This window comes from Acinonyx jubatus, chromosome A2, assembly GCF_027475565.1.
Source record: "Acinonyx jubatus isolate Ajub_Pintada_27869175 chromosome A2, VMU_Ajub_asm_v1.0, whole genome shotgun sequence".
NCBI classification, from domain to species: domain Eukaryota; kingdom Metazoa; phylum Chordata; class Mammalia; order Carnivora; family Felidae; genus Acinonyx; species Acinonyx jubatus.
The window spans coordinates 157,145,650-157,164,159 of record NC_069383.1 but is presented as its reverse complement, the minus strand read 5'-3'; the positions used below and the strand labels follow the sequence as shown (position 1 = coordinate 157,164,159).

Genomic DNA, 18,510 nt, shown 5'->3' with positions numbered 1-18,510 from the left:
CACTCCGTGGGGGCTCTGGTTGCCATTTTCGGGCCCCTCTGCCCCCGTGGCCCCTGCTTTCTGCATTTCCGCCCCTTCTTGGGCGGGCTTTCTGCCCGGAAGACAGGGAAGGCTCCCCTCCTCTGTCCAACGACCTGAGCTGTTGGAGCAAAGAGGGAGATCGTGGACCGATTGTACGAACTTCCGGAGTTGCTGTCCATCAAGAAGACTGGAAAGGGACGAGGAACCAAGATTTCTATGAGCAGAGGCCCAGGTCCGCAGATTTTGGAGGCATCGGGTGTAGCCTCCCAAGACCAGTGGAGAAGGATGGGGGTGGCAGGGGCTCTCGTCTGCCTACAGAAGGAACTGTGACCCTGAGGCTTTTGAATGGGATAGGTTCAAAAGGTGGGTTCGAAAGGTGGGGACTGGCACTCCACAGCGCAAGGGCACTCGGTACTTCTCCAAAGCGGGTGAAAAAGTTTGGGGCTTAGGATTTCAGGCAAAACCCATTGGTGCCCTGTGTTTCCGGAAAACCACCGGGCCTTCTGAGACCCCATAAATTTTGGGTGGGCAGAGCTGTTGTGTAAATGTCCTGGCTTTTCGGGCTCGTGATTGGTCTGCCTGTGGAGTCACGCTTTCTTTCAGCTAGGGGGAACTGGCTTCTCTCTCAGGCGACAGAAGTTGGTGCAGCCTCTTTTGGTGAGCGGGCTCAAGGGCACATTTACGTTGGGACGGCTATCAGGCGGGAGGAAGAGTCCTCACTAAGGCAGGGTCGCCTTCGACTGAGACTTCAGCACCACAGACAGCGGCCCGACGTTCTCTCCGAGAGCGCCGTGGGCTGGGTAGCCAGAGACCCCTAATCCGAGAATCGCAGGCTCCACCCTAACCTCGTCCCTGCACGCCCTTTTAGGTTCCAGACTGTCGGAGAATGCCATCAAACTCAGCGAGAGAGCCTAATTTGACCAATCAAGGCCTGCCCTCGAGAGAACCAATTGCAGGAGGATGCCCTCGAGATTGAACCAATGAGAGAGCGCGCAGCAGAGAGCACTGCCACGCTGATGTAGAGAACAGGCCAATCATCGCGGCCCGCGCAATCTGGGCGGTGGCGTTGCAGGTCCCCGGGTGGCCCCTCTTGAGTTTGCCGGGGCGACCTGGCTGTCGAACCTAGGGTCCCCGAGCGGTGGCTGGTTCCCCGCCTGGTGTCCCTCCCGGCTCCTGTCGGATTGCAAATTGTGCCTGTGCCGTGAGCGGAGCTACTCCTGGGCGCAAAGACCCGGTTGCGGTTTCCATGGAAACTGCTGGCTCTGGCTGCGGCGAAGGGGACTGGGCCCTGGGGGACTTGGGGAGCTCGCGTGGGTGGCCCCAACGGCCGGACTTGCTCATCCTCGCCGATACCTCTGTCCCTGGTTAGAATAAACCCCGATCCAAAGTGTAAAATGAAGCCTAGCTGCGGCCCCGCCCCCACGAGCTGGTGAGGCGCCTAAGGGGCCAATCTGCGCGTGGCGCCACAGGGCTCCCTCGGGCACGTGCTTTGGCTCGCGGCTGCGGTCCCCGGGGTCACGTGGCTGCGGCCACCAGGGCCCACGCAGCTTGCGCGCCACCTGGCGGCCGCCGGCCTGGTATCGCTCCCGCCTCTTGCTGGCAGCCAGCAGGAGGAGGCGGCGACCTCAGGCATCCTCCTCCGGGAAATGGGGCCAGGGCAGCCTCCCCGCCGCTGCCAGCTCCCCTCCCCAACGAGGCTTCCTGTTCCAGGAACACGCCGAGCCGTTCTACCTCGGGGCTTTGGCACTGGCTGTTCCTTCGGCCTGGGATTTGCCTCCTCCAGCTCTCTTCAGGGATGGAACCTCTTTGTCATTCTGGACTATGCTCAAATGCCACCATCTCAGGGAGGTCCTCTCTGACCACCGACTTAAACAGCGCCTCCAGAAACTAACATATCACCCTATCTCCTGCACGGCACTTGTCAACAGCTGTAGATGTCTTACGTAGGTGTTTACTGAACATCTCCCCAACCGGTCCCTGAGCTCTCTGAGGGTGGGGAATTAGTATTCCATGAGGGATTAGGAGTGGGCATCAAGATCCTGAGTCCCAGGAGATGTCCGGTGGCCTCCCGTTTCCCAACCTCCCACCCTCTGACCCCGTGAGACGGAGTGTTCGGGGTTTCCAGGCCCAGATAGCCGAGGCAGTGCAGAGGCTGTCAGGAAAGGGGCATCACCGCCTGCCTTAGCCTCGCTCAGGAAGGGACCAGGTTGGAGACAGAGGGGCCCAGCTCCCCAAATCATCCAGGCCTAGGGGAAGGGCATCTCCTTTCTCGCTCTTTAATCTCGCTCTGCTCTCTTGACACAGTTCTGGCAGTGCAACCCCAGGCGCCACCTCCAGAGATAGGGCGGGGTTGGAGGGGGCCCAGCCCCAGGGCAGAGCAGGGGCGCCTCCTTCCGGCCCGCGGTCCGGGAGGCCCCCGCGGCTGTCTGGGCCCCAGCAAGCCCAGGCGTGGTGTCCGAGTGGACGAATAAATAGGGGCGGTCAGTGGTTGGATGGGTCAGGCTGGCTTGTGGTCCGGGTGGCTTTTGAGCGTGTGGAACTTGACGCTGTCCAGCTTCTCGAAGCGCTTCCCGCAGCGCTCGCACGTGAAGTTGTACTGCACCTCGGCCGTGTGCTTCTTCATGTGCCAGTTGAGCGACGCGCGCTGCCGGCACTGGTAGCCGCAGATCTCGCACCTGCCGAGGGGGGGCCGGGGCGAGCGACGCCGGGTCGGGGTCAGACTGGGGCGGAGCCGCCTTTGGAGGCGGGCCCCAAGTTACTAGGACCGAGCCGGCCCCAGAAAGGGGAGGCGCCATCCGGGATGCGAGCGCACGTGGAACTGAGCAAGGCAACCCGAGGGGTGGACCCGCCCTCTGCCGGCCCGGGCCCAGACCCCCTCCCTCCCAGCGCCCTCGCAGGAAGCCCGTCACTCACTGCAGGGGCGTCTCCCCGGTGTGGGTGCGCCGGTGCACCTCCAGGTGGTTCTTCCTCTTGAAGGACTTGCCGCAGGTTTCGCAGGTGAACTCACGGACACCTGGGGGAGAGGCGGGGCTGAGCGCGACGCCGTTGGGGGCGGGGGCTAAAGGGCGCCGCCCAAACCGGGTAGAGAGTGGTCTCCCGGACGTAGGGGCGCGAGCGACCCAAACCCCACAGCTTCTGAGAGCCAACGCTTGACTATAGAAACGAGGGCGGCTAATACGGAGGGCAGCTTACGGCCCAAGGTGATGCTTAGAACGTGCGGGGTAAGGCCACGGGCAGAGCTGGAAATGTGAACTCGACTCCCTGGGAGGCACCGTGTGCAAACTGCCAAGCCTAAGCGGGTCTGAACTTGACCCCAATATTTGAACTTTGGGGCGACTTCACATACAAATCCAAAGTTCCTGCCGCTCGAAAAATCTGAAGCCATGCCCTCCCACTGGACAGAGGCAACACAGCTCCCCAGTGATTCCGCAGCCCACACCCTGGGTGGTAGTCCTGTGCCTGGGGACTCCTGACCCCACCCTAAACCTGAGGCCCAGGACCCCATGCCCCGTGCTGCCAGCCCCACCCCGGGCCCGACCTGAATGGATGATCATGTGCCGCCGCAGGTGGTTGGATAAATAGAACTTCTTGCCGCAGCCGGGGTGCGGACACACTTTGGTCTTCCCTTTCCGATGCACAAGATTGACATGGTTCTGCAGGCAAGAGGGGTGGAGCGGGGCTGTGGGTGCCAGGGGCCACCTCCAGGGCTCCCCAGGGTGGGGACAGAGAAGGGGAGCTGGGAGGCAGGCTGGGGCCAGCCCCCCTGGAGGAAGATGGGTGCCCCTGCCCTTGGGAGGGACTCCCAGCTCCGAGCAGGGACCCCGGAGCACAACTGGAATCTGCTGCCACTTCACTGTGCACCTGCTGCAGCCAGGGCCTGGGCTGGGGCATCAGTCAGCCTTGTCATAACCCTGTGCTGGGGCCCCGCCCTTTGCCCACTTTGTGGATGGGGGATGAGGCTCCAGAGGCTTCCAGTTTGGCGTGTGTCTCACAGGTGGGCAGGGGAAGGGCTGGACTGGATTCCAGGGTGAACTTCCACAGTAGGCTTTGCCATGGAGCTACGCGGTCTCCACGGCCTGGAGCAGGCAGCCACCTCGCTCTCCCTGCCCCCCACCCCGAGTCATTCATTCCTTTGTTCTTTTATTCTTTAACTCACCCCTGCAGCACCCCTGCAGCTCCAAGTGCCCGGCACCGGGCCTGGCACCTGGTGGGTGCTCAATACATGCTTAATGAAAACAAAACTCGGCAAATGCAAAGGGCCACTGGTGCCGCCTCCTGCCACCAGTGGGAACGTGACGAGACCCTGGCTCTGCCCTTGGGGCGTCCCGTCCAGGCTCCAGAGGACAAACTACAGGTGTGTCCTGGTGGTGCGGTCATCCGGGGCTCAAAGGCCCCACCCGCCCTGGGGGACTAGGGTGGGCTTCCTGGGGGAGGGACATCCTGAGCCGAGAAGGTGGCCTGGGTAAAGGCAGGAGGAGTTGAGAGGCTGGTTGAGAAGGCAGGACAAGTCACTGGAGAGCAGGAGGGGAAGGCAGCGAGGTGACGCCTGGTGCCCTGTGGCTGAGGCAGGGTCGGTGAGAAGCTGCTGAGAGACAGCCGCGTGGGAGGCAGGCCAGTGGCACCTGGCGGGGCCAAGCGGCGCCCTCCACGAGCCACACTGCTGGACGCCAGCACACAGGCGGCGGGAAACAGAAGTGGGCCCCGCTCGGCCAGCTCGGGTGGCGGCCTCACCTGGAAACTGCTGAGGGCCACATAGACCTGGCTGCAGCCCTCGTAGGGGCAGTGGAACATCTCTAGCAGGCCGTCGGCATCCATCACCCGAGTGCGCTTGCTCCGCCGCCTCCTGGAGGGGAAGGGGCCCATGGCATCAGGGCTCCCACGCCAGGCAGGCTGTGGGCCCGTTGGCTGCTCCTCATCCCAGCCCCCAGCTGCCCGGGCACCCACTTCTCGGGCTCCTTGGGGATCTCATAGATGATGGCCGACATGTCACTGCCGTCCAGCTCCTCCCCGTCTGCCTCGGCTTCGGGCTCTGCGCTCTCAGGCACTGCCGCCGCCAGCTCTGGGGCCACAGGCTCCTCCTTCTCCTCCTTCTTGAGCACATACAGGTCCTCCTTCTCTACGGGGGGAGGTGGACACAGGGCGGGTGTCCGTGGAGGGCCTGCGTGGCGGAGGAGTGGGCTCCGGGGCCACTCCTCCCCACTCCCCCCACCTCCCAGAGACCGCGGCAGCCCCCCTGGACCTGCGCGGCCCCCAGACCTTTCTTGGTCTCGATGCCTGCCACGGCGGCAGGGTCCATGGTGCTGGGCTGGCTGCCCTCGGGCTCCGTCTGGGTGTAGGCTGCTACGCCCTCCATCACGGCACAGGGCACTTCGTCCCCCAGGCCCCCGCCGGGGGCACCGCTGCCTGCTGCCACGTTGAGGTGGATGCCCTCGGCCGTGAGGGCGTCGTAGCCGGGGCCTGCGATAATGATCACCTGCGAGCCGGGCACCATGCCTGGCACGGGACAGCCGGCCACCACCTCGCCCAGCGCCTCCTGGGGCACGTTCTCAAAGAGGGTGCCGGGGCCCGGGCCCACTTGCACGGGCACCGGCACACACACCACCGTCTCCAGGGCTTCGGGCCCACTGCCCGCCGGGTTGGGGCACAGCGGGGCGCCCTGCTCCGCCAGGCTCTCCACGTGGTGGACGTCGAAGGGGATGTGCACGCCCTCCTGAGTGATGAGCCCGCTGCTGCCCGCCGGGCTGGAGGGGGTCACCGCCGCCGCCGCCACGGCCGCTCCCTTGGCCGGCGGGCCCTCAGGGGGCTCCTCCGAGTCAGAACCGGAGCCGGAACTAGAAGGGTCGGAGCTGCTGGCCGCCAGGCCATTGCCCACTGTGGCGACAGAGGAAAGGAGACAGTTACGGTAGCAACAGTGGCAGCAGCAGAGGCGTATGCTGAGTGCTCACTACGGGCTGGGCACGGTCACCCCCTCAGTGCCACAAACATCGGTCACTTCTCAGTCCCCCCTCCCCCCCCCCCCACTCCCCCACCTCTGCTCCTCAGAGACACTCCCCTCCCTCGGCCTCCAGACCCGAATGCTGGCTTCCTGGCCCCTCCCTGGGGGTTCCTGCTCAGCCTCTTCAGCTCCCGCAGGCCTGGGAGGTTCCGCGCTTCGCTCACCCCAGGGTTTCAGCCAGCCTGATGGTGTTAAACTGCCCTCATCCTGACACCAACTCGTTTTGAGTTCTGACACTTATCTACCTGGAGAGAGTGTCGGATCGCACGGGCTAAGGGCTCAGGTCCCACAAGACTGCTCGCCCCCACTGCAGACGCCGGCTGCAGGCCGAAGGCCATTGTAATTCTGGCCATAAATGGCGGGTTTCTACGACAGCCTCTTCGGGTTCGATAATTTGCTAGAACAATTCATAGAACTCAGGCAAGTGCTTTACTTACTGACTACAGTTTTTTGGTTTTGGGGTTTGTTTTTTTTTTTTGAGAAAGAGAGTGTGTGCTTGAGCGGGGGAGGGGCAGAGGGCGAGGGAGAGAGAGAGAATCTTACTTCATGCTCAGTGCAGAACCCGATGCGGGGCTCCCTCTCACTACCGTGAGATCATGACCTGAGCCGAAATCAAGAGTCGGACGCTTAACCGACCGAGCCGCCCAAGCGCCCCAACTGACGACTACACTTTTATCATAAAAGATGCAACACAGCAAATAGTCAGATGGAAGAGAAGCGTAGGGTGAGGTGCAGGGGCTGCTGGGGTGGGAGCTATCATGCTCTCTCTGGACCCACCACCCTCCTAGAACCTCAAGGTGTTTACCAACCTGCAAACTCCCTGGATCTTGTTACTTAAGAGTTTTTGTAACCCAGTCTCCAGCCCCAGTCTGCTGCCTGGGAGTCAGGGGTGGGGCTGAGAGTCCCCTCTCTAATCATGTGTTTGGTCTTTCTGGTGACCAGTCCCCATCCTGAAGCTCTCTAGGGGACCCTGCCTGAGTCACCTCATTAGCATAGACTCAGCCGTGATCCAAAGGGGCTCCTTATGAAAAGGGCTCTTCACAAACAATGAAAAATATTCCCATCACTCAGACAATTCCAAGGGCTGTAGGAGTTCTATGCCAGGAACCGGGGACAAAGACCAAATACCTATTTTCATTATACTGCCGCCACCCATACCCCGATGCCTCCATGTGGACAGCTGCCGCCTGGACCTCCTGTGGGGGCTGGGGGCTCTTCCATCCCGCCGCCTCCTCTGCTGCCCCCCAGTGTAGGTCATGTATTTAGGGACCCTAGGCAGTCTCCTGCCTCAGGGCCTTTGCATTTGCTCTTTGCTCTGCCTGAACACTCTTCTCTCAGACACCTGCGTGGGCTCCCTCTCCCCCACCTCCATCAGACCCTTTAAGAAAATGGTATTTATTCAGGAAGGCCTCTGACCACCTTGTCTTAAATATCACTTTTTTCTCTCCTTTATTTTTCCCCAAAATATCACCTTCCACCGTACTCCAGATTTAATTTTTTTAATTAAAAAAAATTTTTTTTAACATCTATTTATTTTTGAGAGAGAAAGAGACAGTGCAAACGGGAGAGAAGCAGAGAGAGAGAGGGAGACACAGAATTGGAAGCAGACTCCAGGCTCCGAGCTGTCAGCACAGCGTCCAATGTGGGGCTCAAACCCACAAGCCGTGAGATCGTGACCTGAGCCGAAGTCGGATGCTTAACCAACTGAGCCACCCAGGAACCTCCACTGTACTCTAGATTTTAATGATCTATCTTGTTTACTGTCTGCTTCCCCTCTAGATCGTAAGCTCCATAACCACTGGGGTCCCTGTGCACAGGTCCCAGTGCCCAGAAGGCCGCCTAGCACACACTGAGCACATGTTTGTAGAAATGAATGAATCTCAAACCGACACCGTGATGAAGGCCAAGGCGACCGACATCTCACCCAGGTATTTTGTGCTAAAGCCCACACACAGGGAGACTGGGAACAGAAAAAGCCAATTGTTGGGACATCTGGGTGGCTCAGTCGGTTAGCGTCCAACTCTTGGTTTCGGCTCAGGTCATGATCTCACGGCTTCATGGGTCGAGTTCGAGAGTCACGGGTCACAGCTTCCAGAGTTCAAGTCCCACATCAGGCTCTGTGCTGGCAGCACGGAGCCTGCTTGGGATTCTCTCGATTTCCCTCTCTCACTGCCCCTCCCCAACTCATGCTGTCTCTGTCTCTCTCAAAATAAGTAGACTTAAAAAAAAAAAAAAAGAGAGAGAAAGAGTGAGAGAAAGAAAAAGTCAATAGCTGACCCTGACGTTCCACACTCCCGCAGAGTCGGGCACACTGTCCGGGGACCACATGTCCTACACTCCCAGGGGGTCAGATGGAGCACGCAGGCTCTGGAGCCAGACTTCGGGGGTCGGATCTTGGCGCCCACCCCTCCAGCTGTGTGGATGTGGGGGCCCTATGGAACCTGTGTGGGCCTGGGGATAACTCGGCACCTACTCCAGGGGCTGTTTGGGGTATTTAGTGAGTAAATATATGTAAAGGGCCTAGGACAGTACCAGGCTCAGAGTAAGCGCCCTATCAATGTTTCTATTATCATTCTTATCATAACGCCCCATCCCTGACTCACGGCCCTGGGATAGCAGGGGTGGGGTAGGGGGATTGGCCCCTCCTTGTAACACCCTGTAATCTACAGGGTGAGCTGAGCTCCCTGGCCCCACCCTAAAGCAAGGGGCAGTCACCTAGTTAGTTGGGGGCTCGGCCAGGGTGTGTGCCTGGATCCCCAACTGCAGTGTCCAGCTCTGAAGGCCAGACTGGACCTTTCCCCACTTGACCATGACCTTGGTCACAGATGTGGCTGTGCACCCCCTGGCTTCTCCAAGTCCTGCAGGAGGTCCTCTTACTGAGAAGTGGCAGGGCCACCCCAGGCAGGGAGCTGATAAGGGTGCTGCTGAGGGAACAGGGCTGGGACAGGGACACAGCCCCCCTCCCTTCACAGTGCCCCCCTCCCCCGCAGCCATGGCAGACCCGGCCAAGGATCCCCGCACTCATTCCTGAGAGCCAGATCCACCAGCCACCGGTGTCAGAGTTGGGTGGGGGCGCAAGGGGGCTCCTCTGGGTGCCATCTCCGTCCCGGCGGACCCATCACCAGGGAGGTCAGTCACATTAGTCCCAGGGCCTTGGTGTCCTCAACTGCCAAGTGGGGCTAACGAAGAGCTGTAGGGAGGACTGAGCGTGGTCGGGGGCGGGACCCCGAGTGGGGAGACGATGGCCGAGGGGCCGGCCGCGTGGTGGGGTCTGGCGGACGCACACGGGACAGCCATTGGCCAGGGTGCCCACCTGGAACACCTCTCGCCCACGGCTTCCCCTTGGCCAGCTGGGATGCCATCTGCTCCGAGATTCCTGCCAGCACAGGCTCAGCCCCGGTGACTGACCTCACCCTCCACCCTGGCAGGGCGCCTGGCGGTGAGCCCTGTGCTCCTGAGCCCGAGGCTGAAGCCGAGCTCGAGGCAGGCGGGCAGCTCCTCACCACCCACCAGGGCCAACTGGGCCTTCGTAACTGAGTCCCTCCCACTCCCACTGTCAGCTCAGGACGTGTGACCCACAGAGCATGGCAAGAGAGGGTCAGGGACAGTGAGAGACGCGCAGGGCAGTGGGGGGAGAAACAGATGGGGGGGAGGGAGTCGGGGAGACAGGGAGAGAGATGGGGGGGGGCAGGGAAAAGGCAGGAAACAGAAGGGAGAGGATGAAACAGAAAAGATGGGCAACAGAGGGAGGGGGAACAAGAGAGAGCTCAAGAGCCGAGAACGGGGAGGGAGGAGGAGAACGGGGCAGACAGGCGGCAAGAAGAGGAGGCTGGGAGAGACCGCCCAGGACCGAAAGAGAAAGGGCCACAGACAACAGAGGAGGAGGGAGAGGCCAGGCGAGCACCCAGGCCTGAGGCCCGGCACCCACCCCTCCCTCCAGCCGCTGAGCCAGGTGTCCCGCACCCCAGCCGGGCCCTGCCTGCCACCGGCCTTGAGCACAGGTGGGCCAAACCCTCGCAGGTGTCCCCTGGAAGACGGGGCCGCCTCTCTGCTCCAGAAGGACAGGAAGAGTGCAGACCAGCCTGCCGGGGCCGGACTCTGTCCCTGAAGCCGGCGCCCATGCCTTTCTCGTCACTGTGAGGCTTCTAGTGCTGGCCTGAGGCTGACAAGACCCACGAGAGGGCCGGGGGTCTGGGGTGACCCCCCCATAAGGAGCCGTGGAGCCCTCACACCCTGGAGGCCGGCGGCCCCCCCCCCCCCCCCCCCCCCGGCCCCAGACCCACCTTTGTCGCTGTCGGCGTCTGAATCACTGAGTGGCTTCAGGGGCGAGTGCAGGTCTTGGAAGTAGCGGTGGCCGGCCTCGCACTGCCACACGGCTGTGGTGTACAGGCCGAAGGTGGGGTCCAGCTCGGCCAGGTGCGGCTCGTACGGGCAGCGGTGCTTGTGGTCCTCGTACCAGATCACCACGTTCTTCAGGCAGTTCACGTTGCGTCGCCTCCCTGCGCAAGCGTGGCAGGGCCCCGGGGTCAGGGGTGGCGCTTGTCCCTCCGAGGGCCTCGGAACACCCCGGCCTTACGGCACCCGGTGGGGGCGGGGCTGAGACACCTTCCCGAGCCCTGTCCGGGCCCGTGCCCGGTTCACAGATGGAGAAAACGGGCTCCGGGAGGTGCCACACACCCTGCTGATAACAGAGGCGGGCCAGGCTGTCCTCACTGAATAAGCGAAATCACATAAACGATGGAGCCTGGCACGTAGTAGGTGCGCAGTAATTATTAGCTGCCTGTTGTTAGCAGAATCATCCTCATCAGCGTCTTTGGCCTGGCCCAGCAGAGCCCCTCTGCCCTGGTCTCCCTGCTCCCACATCTGTCTACTTCGCCCGCGGCGGACAGAAGGCCCCTGCTGCAAGCACTTGGAGTCAGGCCATGCCCCTCCTCTGCCCAGAACCCACCAGGGCTCCCCCTGGCTGGGGGTAAAAGCCAAAGTCCTCCCCCGACCCGCCAGGCCCCGAATGTTCTGCCCCATCGCCTCCCGGCCTTCCCCTTGATCACTTGATTCCAGCCTCATGGCCTCCTCCCTGTTCCTGAAATGAGCAGGGTACGGTCCTGCCTCAGGGCCTTTGCACAGACTGTGTCTTCTTCTTCCAGATAACTGCCTTGCCCTCCCCCTCTCAGGTCTTTCCCTCGGTCTGCCACCCCTTCCCCACTGTCCTTCCAGCTGACCTGACTTGCTGCCCTTTCTCTCCAGGTAGCACCTAGATACCGTCTGTGGTTATCTGTTTCCGTGTTTCTGTCTTCCCTAATAGAATGTCAGCTCCCCAAGGGCAGGGACGCTATCTGTGTTGTTCCTCCTGTATCCCCAATGCCTACGTAGGGCCTGGTACATAGTAGATGCTCAGCAAATGTTTGCTGGATGAGTAAATGCTTCAAGGAGGTGGGCCCCGTGAGAGCTAGACCGTGCGATTCAAATCCTGACTGCCACATCATAGCTAGGTGGCTCCAGGCAAGTGACTTGGCTTCTCTGACCCTCACCTCCCCTTTCTGGGTCAGGGAGAATAATGGTCCCCATTTCTCGAGGGCTGCCAGAGAGGAGGGAGTGAAGACGTCGGCAGGGCACAGAACAGGGCTGGACACACTTTGAATGCCCAAGAAACGGCACCTGTGATATGTGTAATGGTGCCTGTCCTGCAGCCGATGGGGAGGAAAGTGTCCTCCCCGTCTTCCAAGCTGGGACATGAGGAGGCGGCCCAGAAGGGTCCTTGGGCCTAGGGGGGTTGCCTGGGGCCTCCCACCCAGTGATGACCACGGGCAAATAGGGACACCACCAGCAGCAGCCTCTCCAGTCATCTCCCTTCCCACACTTTGGGATATGGAGGTCACACACTTAGCTTGGCCCATGCCTCTGACAACGGTAACCGCTTTCCAGTGGTGACTTAGCCTTTTGTGTGGGAGCTGGGGATGGCGGAGGCACCCCCACTGGGCACAGCACACGTTCCAGTCCCCTCTGGGACCTTTCCTGCCCCCACCCCTCCCCCCTCCGCAGGCCTGGCTGTGTCCCTGGGCCCGCAGTGCCCCTACCTCCCTGCCATGGCCCCACTGGGCCTGTCCCCTGCCTTCCCATGAGACCATGGGCTACGTGGGGGCACGGCTGGGTCTGTCCTGTCCGCACAGCCCCTGGCCCGTGGTGCCTGAGCATGAGTGAGGGAACGCACAACAAAGCCTCTTACTCCCAACACCCATCCCATCCCCCCCGCCCCGACTGAAGCCCCACTTACTTTTCTTCCGCTTTGGCTTTTTGGGGACCTGCTCCCAAGGCTTCCTGTAAGAGAGAGAGGCAGGGGGAGTAAGCACAGGGCCTGTTCTATTTCCCAGGGGTCTCCACTCTCTCCTCCATGGACACCAGCCCTTAAAGGTGGTCTAGCATCACCACGCATTTCACCACGTGGGAGAATGAGGCTCAGAGGAGTGAGGCTGCCTGCCCAGGGGGCCATGGCCGGGGAGCGAAGTCAGAAAAGGGGTACAGAAAGCGTGGCACGCGGAATTCTCAGCTGGCCCCAAGACTCCCATGCCCGGGGGCACACGCCCTGCAGAATCCTCTGCCCATGAGCGGGCGGCCTGAGTATATGATGGGATACCACCCCCTGGGGCGAGGTGACTTGGAATGAATCAGGAGGAAGCGTTCCAAGGTGGGCCTGACCTAATCAGGGGAACCTTTAAACGGGCCCCGCTGCAGTCAGAGACTGTAGGCCGAGAATATGGCAGGTCCAGGAGCGGCCAGGACCTGAGAACAGCCTCTGGGAGCTGAGAGCAGTCCCGGTCAACAGCCAGCAAGACCGTGGGGACCTCGGCTGTGCAACCCAGGAGGAAATTAAGTCAGCCAACGCTCTGAGGGTGTCTGCAAGCAGCTCTTTCCTTAGCTGAGCGTCTAGATGAAGACGCAGCTGGCTGAAACCCTGATTTCGGCCTTGTGAGACCCTGAGCAGAGGATCCAGCTAAAATTCGCTGGGCTCCTGACCCACAGAAATGTGACATCATTTGTGATTTTAAGCCACTAAGTCTGTGGTCGTTTGTCACACAGCAATAGAACATTTGCGGAGTCGGCCTCAGAACCTGCACTGCCCCATCTGGGCCCCTGCAGATCCTGCCCGCACCCCCCAACCCCAGGCAGGCTGAGAGCCCTGGGGAGACTGCCAGACCCAGCCAGGAGGGCTGGTATTGCTAGGGACCCTGCCCCCGACCCTCACTGCCCGCTGTATGTAGGCCCCAGCCCAAGGTGCTGCCCCCTCTATCAGTTCCGCCCCGGGGAGCCAGCTCAGGTCCAGACGCCCTGGCCATCACGCCCACCCACCTCTGGGGCCTTCCCCACTTTGGCCGGGGCCCAGCACCCTAACTGTGTGCCCCAGTGACCAAGGCGTCAGGGAGCCCTGGGCAAGGCCGGGCCCAAACCCACCCCCCCTGCCCCAAGGCCTCCCACACCAGGAAGGCCGCCAGAACCGCCAGGTGGGATCCTGACCCCCTATAGGCTGCTTGGCCGTGGCCCAGCACTGGGTCTACACGTGCTGAGGGCGGGTGCTTTGGAGTAATCTCCCCTGGACCCACTAGGGGCCTTCACCCGCCTTCCTGACACCACGCTTCTGGGTCTGCCCACGCACTCTGGCTACTTCCTCATCCTCCCTTCTCTACACTGCAGTGGGAGGCCCCGAGACCCTGCATGACCTTGCCTCCCCGTGCCTCAGTTTCCCCATCTGTAGCATGGGATCGTAACAGTACCTGCCTCGTGGGGCTGGCATGAGGTTACGCGCACTGGAAGAGCCTGGTGTAGCCCCTCGCACTGGGTAACCGCTCAGCATAGCGATGGTCTCACCGTGACCATCAGCGTTATCACAGCGTCTGGCCCTGGAGCGCCAGCCTCCCTGCCATGGCCCAGACCCTGCTCTCACCGCAAATGTCCTGACAGCCAGTCCAAAGTCTCTTGTCAGCTTCCCCACCCGCCCCATCTGACCCCCGTCCAGCCTGATGACAATTCTCAGTCCCCACACCCCACGTCTGGTCCGAGGACAGCTCCCCAGGCTTTGCCCTTGTCCCAGCCTCTGCACCCCCTGCCCCGCCCCATCCCAGATGCCCTCCACCCCCTCCCATGACTCTCCCCTCCCTTCCCCTCCCCTGCTCTCCAAGGGGGCAGGCCGGCCACCCAGATCCTCACCCAAACCCAAGTCCAAATGCCCACGGCCCCCTCCCCGCACTCACAGCCTCGCCATGACTGGGGTGCTGGGAACGCCACTTAGTGGTGGGGACAGGCTCGGGTGTCAGTCAGATCTGAGTCCAAGTCTCATCTCTGCTGTCGACTAGCTGTGTGACCGCGAGTGGGTCTCGAACCCTCTGAGCCTCAGTGTCCCCACCTGCGAAGTGGGGAAAACAGCGGTGCCTCTCACACAGAGCCGCTGTGGGGATTCAATGGGGCCAGACTATGTTCTTTCTCCCCCAAACTGCCGTCCCTCCCTTTGCCCGCTTCTCCGCGTTCTACCGCCTACGCGACGCCCTGTAGAGGCCACCTGCGCGTGAGGACAGTTGTGCCCAGTAGCTCTCCTCCGCTCTCCTCTGCCATTTGCTTTCACGCTTGATCCCTCATCCCCACCCGTGTCCAAACACACCACCAGTTCCACCCCGGACTTAAACAATCTTGAGCCCCTTCTCTGCCAACTTCTGCCCATTCCCCTGCCCCCGCTTGGGAGCCGTCTATGTGCGTGCAGTCTTCCTGTCTTCTCCCCCATCTCCCTTGAACCCCTCCGTTCAGGGTTTTCTCCCCCAAGCCACAAACTGCCCCGTTCCAGCCGCCTGCGGATCCTTCCAGGGGCCTCCAGGACGCTGCCCCGCTGGGTCTTCCACGCGCCTCCAGGCCTCTGCTCCTCCCTTGTGACCCTGACTTCTCTAAGCGCAGAGAGCGAAAGCGGGGCTCAGACCTGCGTGTCTCCCCACTCGCCCTTGGCAACCTCTGTCACCATGCCATCACGGCGCTGCGGGTCCCAAATCCGGATCTCCCACCGGGCCCTCTCCTGACCGCACCACCACCGCCAGCCCTCCCTGACACTACGTGCAGGGGTCCCCAGACATCTCACACGGGAGCCGTCCTTCGGTCCCGTGACATGCCCTTTCTCAGTTAACGGCACCTGCAACTTTCCAGGTGCTCGGGTCCAAACCTGGGGCATCTCGCGTCTCCGCACCTATCGGCAAACCCTGTTGGCCCTAATTCTAACCACTTCTCTCCACCACTGCATGGCCCCGCCTGGGCCCGGCCCCGTCAGGACTCACCTGGACCAAGGTAGTCGCCTCGACATAGGAACACAGCCTCAGCGTAGGCGTCAGCGGGATTCTTTTGATTGTCTTGTTAACAGTTTAAGATGTAAAAGGAAAAATTCACACACATACAAAGCTAGAGAGAAGAGTGAACCTCCTCGAGCCCCTCACCAGCCAAGGCCCGAGGACCTTCGACGGCGGCCAGTTCTCAGCCAACCTTGTTTCAACTCGCATTTCACCCAATCCTCCTGCCATACAGCCCCTAGGGAGTGCCTCTGTTAAACTATAAGCCAGGCATGTGACCTCTTTGTCCAAAATTCTGCACTTAACAAAAGCAAAAAATCCTATCAGGCCCCCTACTTCACTGAGAGGAAAAGCCAGAGTTCTCCATGCCGTCCACAAGGCTCTGTCAACTTCCTGTCCTCACTTTCCCCACTTTTCATCTTCTCATTGCACTGCAGCCACATGGGCCGGCTCACTGCCCCATGTACACACCAGGCCGGGTCCTGCCTCAGGGCCTTTGCACTGGCCAATCCTTTTTCCTCTTTCTTCCCCCAGATATCTGCATAGGTCTCCCTGGCTCCTTCATGAATGCCGTCCTCTCACTGTGGCCCAGCCTAACACCCTAGTTAAATCTCCAGCACACACACCCCCCCTCCCTATTTCACTTTTGTTTTTTCCATAGCCCCTATCGATCTCTCACAACCTCCACAATTTAGCAAATTATAGTAATAGAATTTAGTATTTATAGTATAGTAATGTAATTTAGAATAATAAATAATAGGAAACATGTAGTAAGTACAGTAGACAAGGCTTTGCACAGTGGACAAGTCTGCCCTCTGCCCTTTAAAATGGCAGCTCCAGGGGCGCCTTGGGTGGCTCAGTCAGTTAGGTGTCTGACTTTGGCTCAGGTCATGATCTCACGGCTCTTGAGTTTGAGCCCCGCGTCGGGCTCTGTGCTGACAGCTCGGAGCCTGGAGCCTGCTTCAGATTTTGGGCCTCCCCCTCTGCCCCTCCCCCGTGCATTCTCTCTCTCTCTCTCTCTCAAATAAACATTAAAAAAAAATGTTTAACTGGCAGTTCCATCAGGCAGTGATTTTTTTTGTGTTGTTCCTTTCTGCACCCTCCGCACCTCTGCAAGTGTCTGGCACATAGTAGATACTGAATAAACACCAGCGACTCCACGACTGACCATTGTTTCCCTTTTCCCACTGGTCACTAGGAAGCTCTGAGGCAAATTCATCACCTCTTCTCCATTCCCACTTCTTCATGTCTTTCGAACTCTGGTCAGGCTTTTAACTTAACATGCCACAAAAGTGCCCTCTGTCGTGTCCCCTGTGACTTAGGCCTCAATCCAATAGCACTGATCCTGGCCCCCCTGTATCCCTCTTTTTCCTTTCTCTTTTCATCCCAGTTCTCATTTCTGCCTTCTGGTCCATGTTTACAGAGTCTTGAACCGAAATCCTTCCAGGTAGAAGGCACTTACAAATAAGTGAGCAGACAAAGTAACGGGCCCCCTATCTCTGGCCATGTCCATTCCCCACAGGACACCCCTCACTCAGGTTATTGTATCTTCCCAACTATCCACGTGTCCCAGGGCCCGGTCTTTGTCATGCACTGCCTGGGCTGTCTCAGTGTCCAGGCCCCAGTCCTGCATGACTTACACAAACCAAGCTACTGCAAATAGCACTTTCAGCTTAGGGACCTTCAAGGGCTCCCTCTGGCCAGTGGTCCCCAGCTCCACCTGCACATGTCTCCCTGGAAGCTTTGCAGAAAAAAATACAAGGTCTGCAACCCCGCTCAGACTAACTGAATCAGAAACTCCAATAATGCAACATGAGCTTGAGTTTTTGAAATGCCCAGCATTTCCTGCTCCACTCTTGGGCATATAAACCAGTCTGCCACCCAGGGAGGGCGTGGATGCCATTCAGAAGGATCTGGTGGATTCTTGGCCATCAGAATCTTCCCCTAGGGAAACATGCCAATGTATGCAAACAAAAACCAGGGCACTGCAAGGATTCTGTCGCGGCACTGCTTGTGACAGGGAACAAGTATCATTATAACGACTAATACTTGAGGTGCTCACTATGTGCCAACCATGTTCTAAGCCTTTTGTTGTATTTTAACTCATTTAGTCGTCACACCGACCTATAAAGCAGGAAGGGAAAAATTCCATCCACACCGCTCCTTCTCAAGATGGAGATTCCGCAAAGACCTCTGCCCTCTACCTGAGCCGCTTACTTGGGGCTTCCTCTTCACCTGAGTCTCTATGGGTTAAGGTGCTCCCCAGGAGCCAAGACGTTTAGAGAATGAGATCTGGATCGTGAGGAGTCTTGCCATATCTGGGGTGGAAGGTTGTGGGAATGAGGCCACACACAGTCTCAGATGGAGTGCCAGAACCTTATACGGGACAGGGACACCCCCAGGGTGTCCAGTCACAGTCTCAGACTACAACCTAAGGGTTTTAGAGAATGAGGCTTGTGAGATCCCAAGGACCAGCAGGGAAGAAGGGGCATTAAGGCCTCAGGAGGCGGGGCCGCCCCTCCGCGGACTGGGCAGTTAGAACGCTTGGAGGTGGGGTCTGTACTAGGATTGGGCAGCCAGAAATCTAACGGGAGGGGCCAAGCGTCAGGAGGCGGGTCGAGAGGCTGGACGCATCCCAGGATTGGGCAGTCGGAAAGGCGGGAGGCGGGGCCACGAGCCAGGAGCGTCCCAGGACCGGCGGTAGGAGACCCCGGCCGGCAGCCCGGACACTGGGCGGGGCTCACAGGTGCCGTGGGCGGGGCCGTGGACAGAGGGGGCGGGACCACGCTCGGCGGGGAATAGGGGCGTCTCCTCCCTCGCTCGCTCCCTCCCTCCCTGGGGCCGGGCCCCCTCACCCGTGGCGGCCGCTACGCTGGCCGCGCTCCAGCGAGATGAGATAGGCTGCGAGCTTGGCGTCGCTCCAGCCGCTGCGGCGCCGCAGGTCCACCCAGGGCCCGTGCGCCTCGCCCAGGTACACACGCCTCACGTCGTACTTCTTCCGGGACTCGAGCCGCCGCCGGGCTCGGTCCGATTCCGTGAGCCGCGGCCGACCCCGCGCCTTGCGGCCCGCCGCGCCCTCCTCGGCCGCCGCCTCCCCGCCTGCGTCCGCCTCAGCCTCCGCCTCCGCCTCGGGCTCCGGCGCCCGCTCCGCCATCCCCCCCTCCCTGGTTACCAACCTCC

General features: G+C 60.5%; 1 protein-coding gene across 2 annotated transcripts; it reads right to left on the bottom strand.

The window, feature by feature from the left end:
• Window positions 1-2,281: 2,281 nt before the first annotated feature.
• Window positions 2,282-18,500, bottom strand: ZNF653 (zinc finger protein 653). Of its 2 annotated transcripts, XM_027050153.2 has the most exons (9): window positions 18,186-18,500; window positions 12,288-12,331; window positions 10,300-10,515; window positions 5,278-5,892; window positions 4,966-5,137; window positions 4,753-4,864; window positions 3,560-3,674; window positions 2,935-3,034; window positions 2,282-2,696 (listed from the first exon to the last, which is right to left on the bottom strand). In XM_027050153.2, the coding sequence occupies exons 1-9, from the start codon at window positions 18,482-18,484 to the stop codon at window positions 2,519-2,521; spliced, it is 1,851 nt and encodes a 616-aa protein (XP_026905954.1). In that variant the 5' UTR covers window positions 18,485-18,500; the 3' UTR covers window positions 2,282-2,518. The 2 variants fall into 2 exon arrangements, 1 of the variants encoding a protein (XP_026905954.1); XR_008297261.1 differs by lacking the exon at window positions 2,282-2,696 and having other exon boundaries at window positions 3,000-3,034; window positions 3,560-4,603.
• Between the last annotated feature and the right edge of the window lie 10 nt (window positions 18,501-18,510).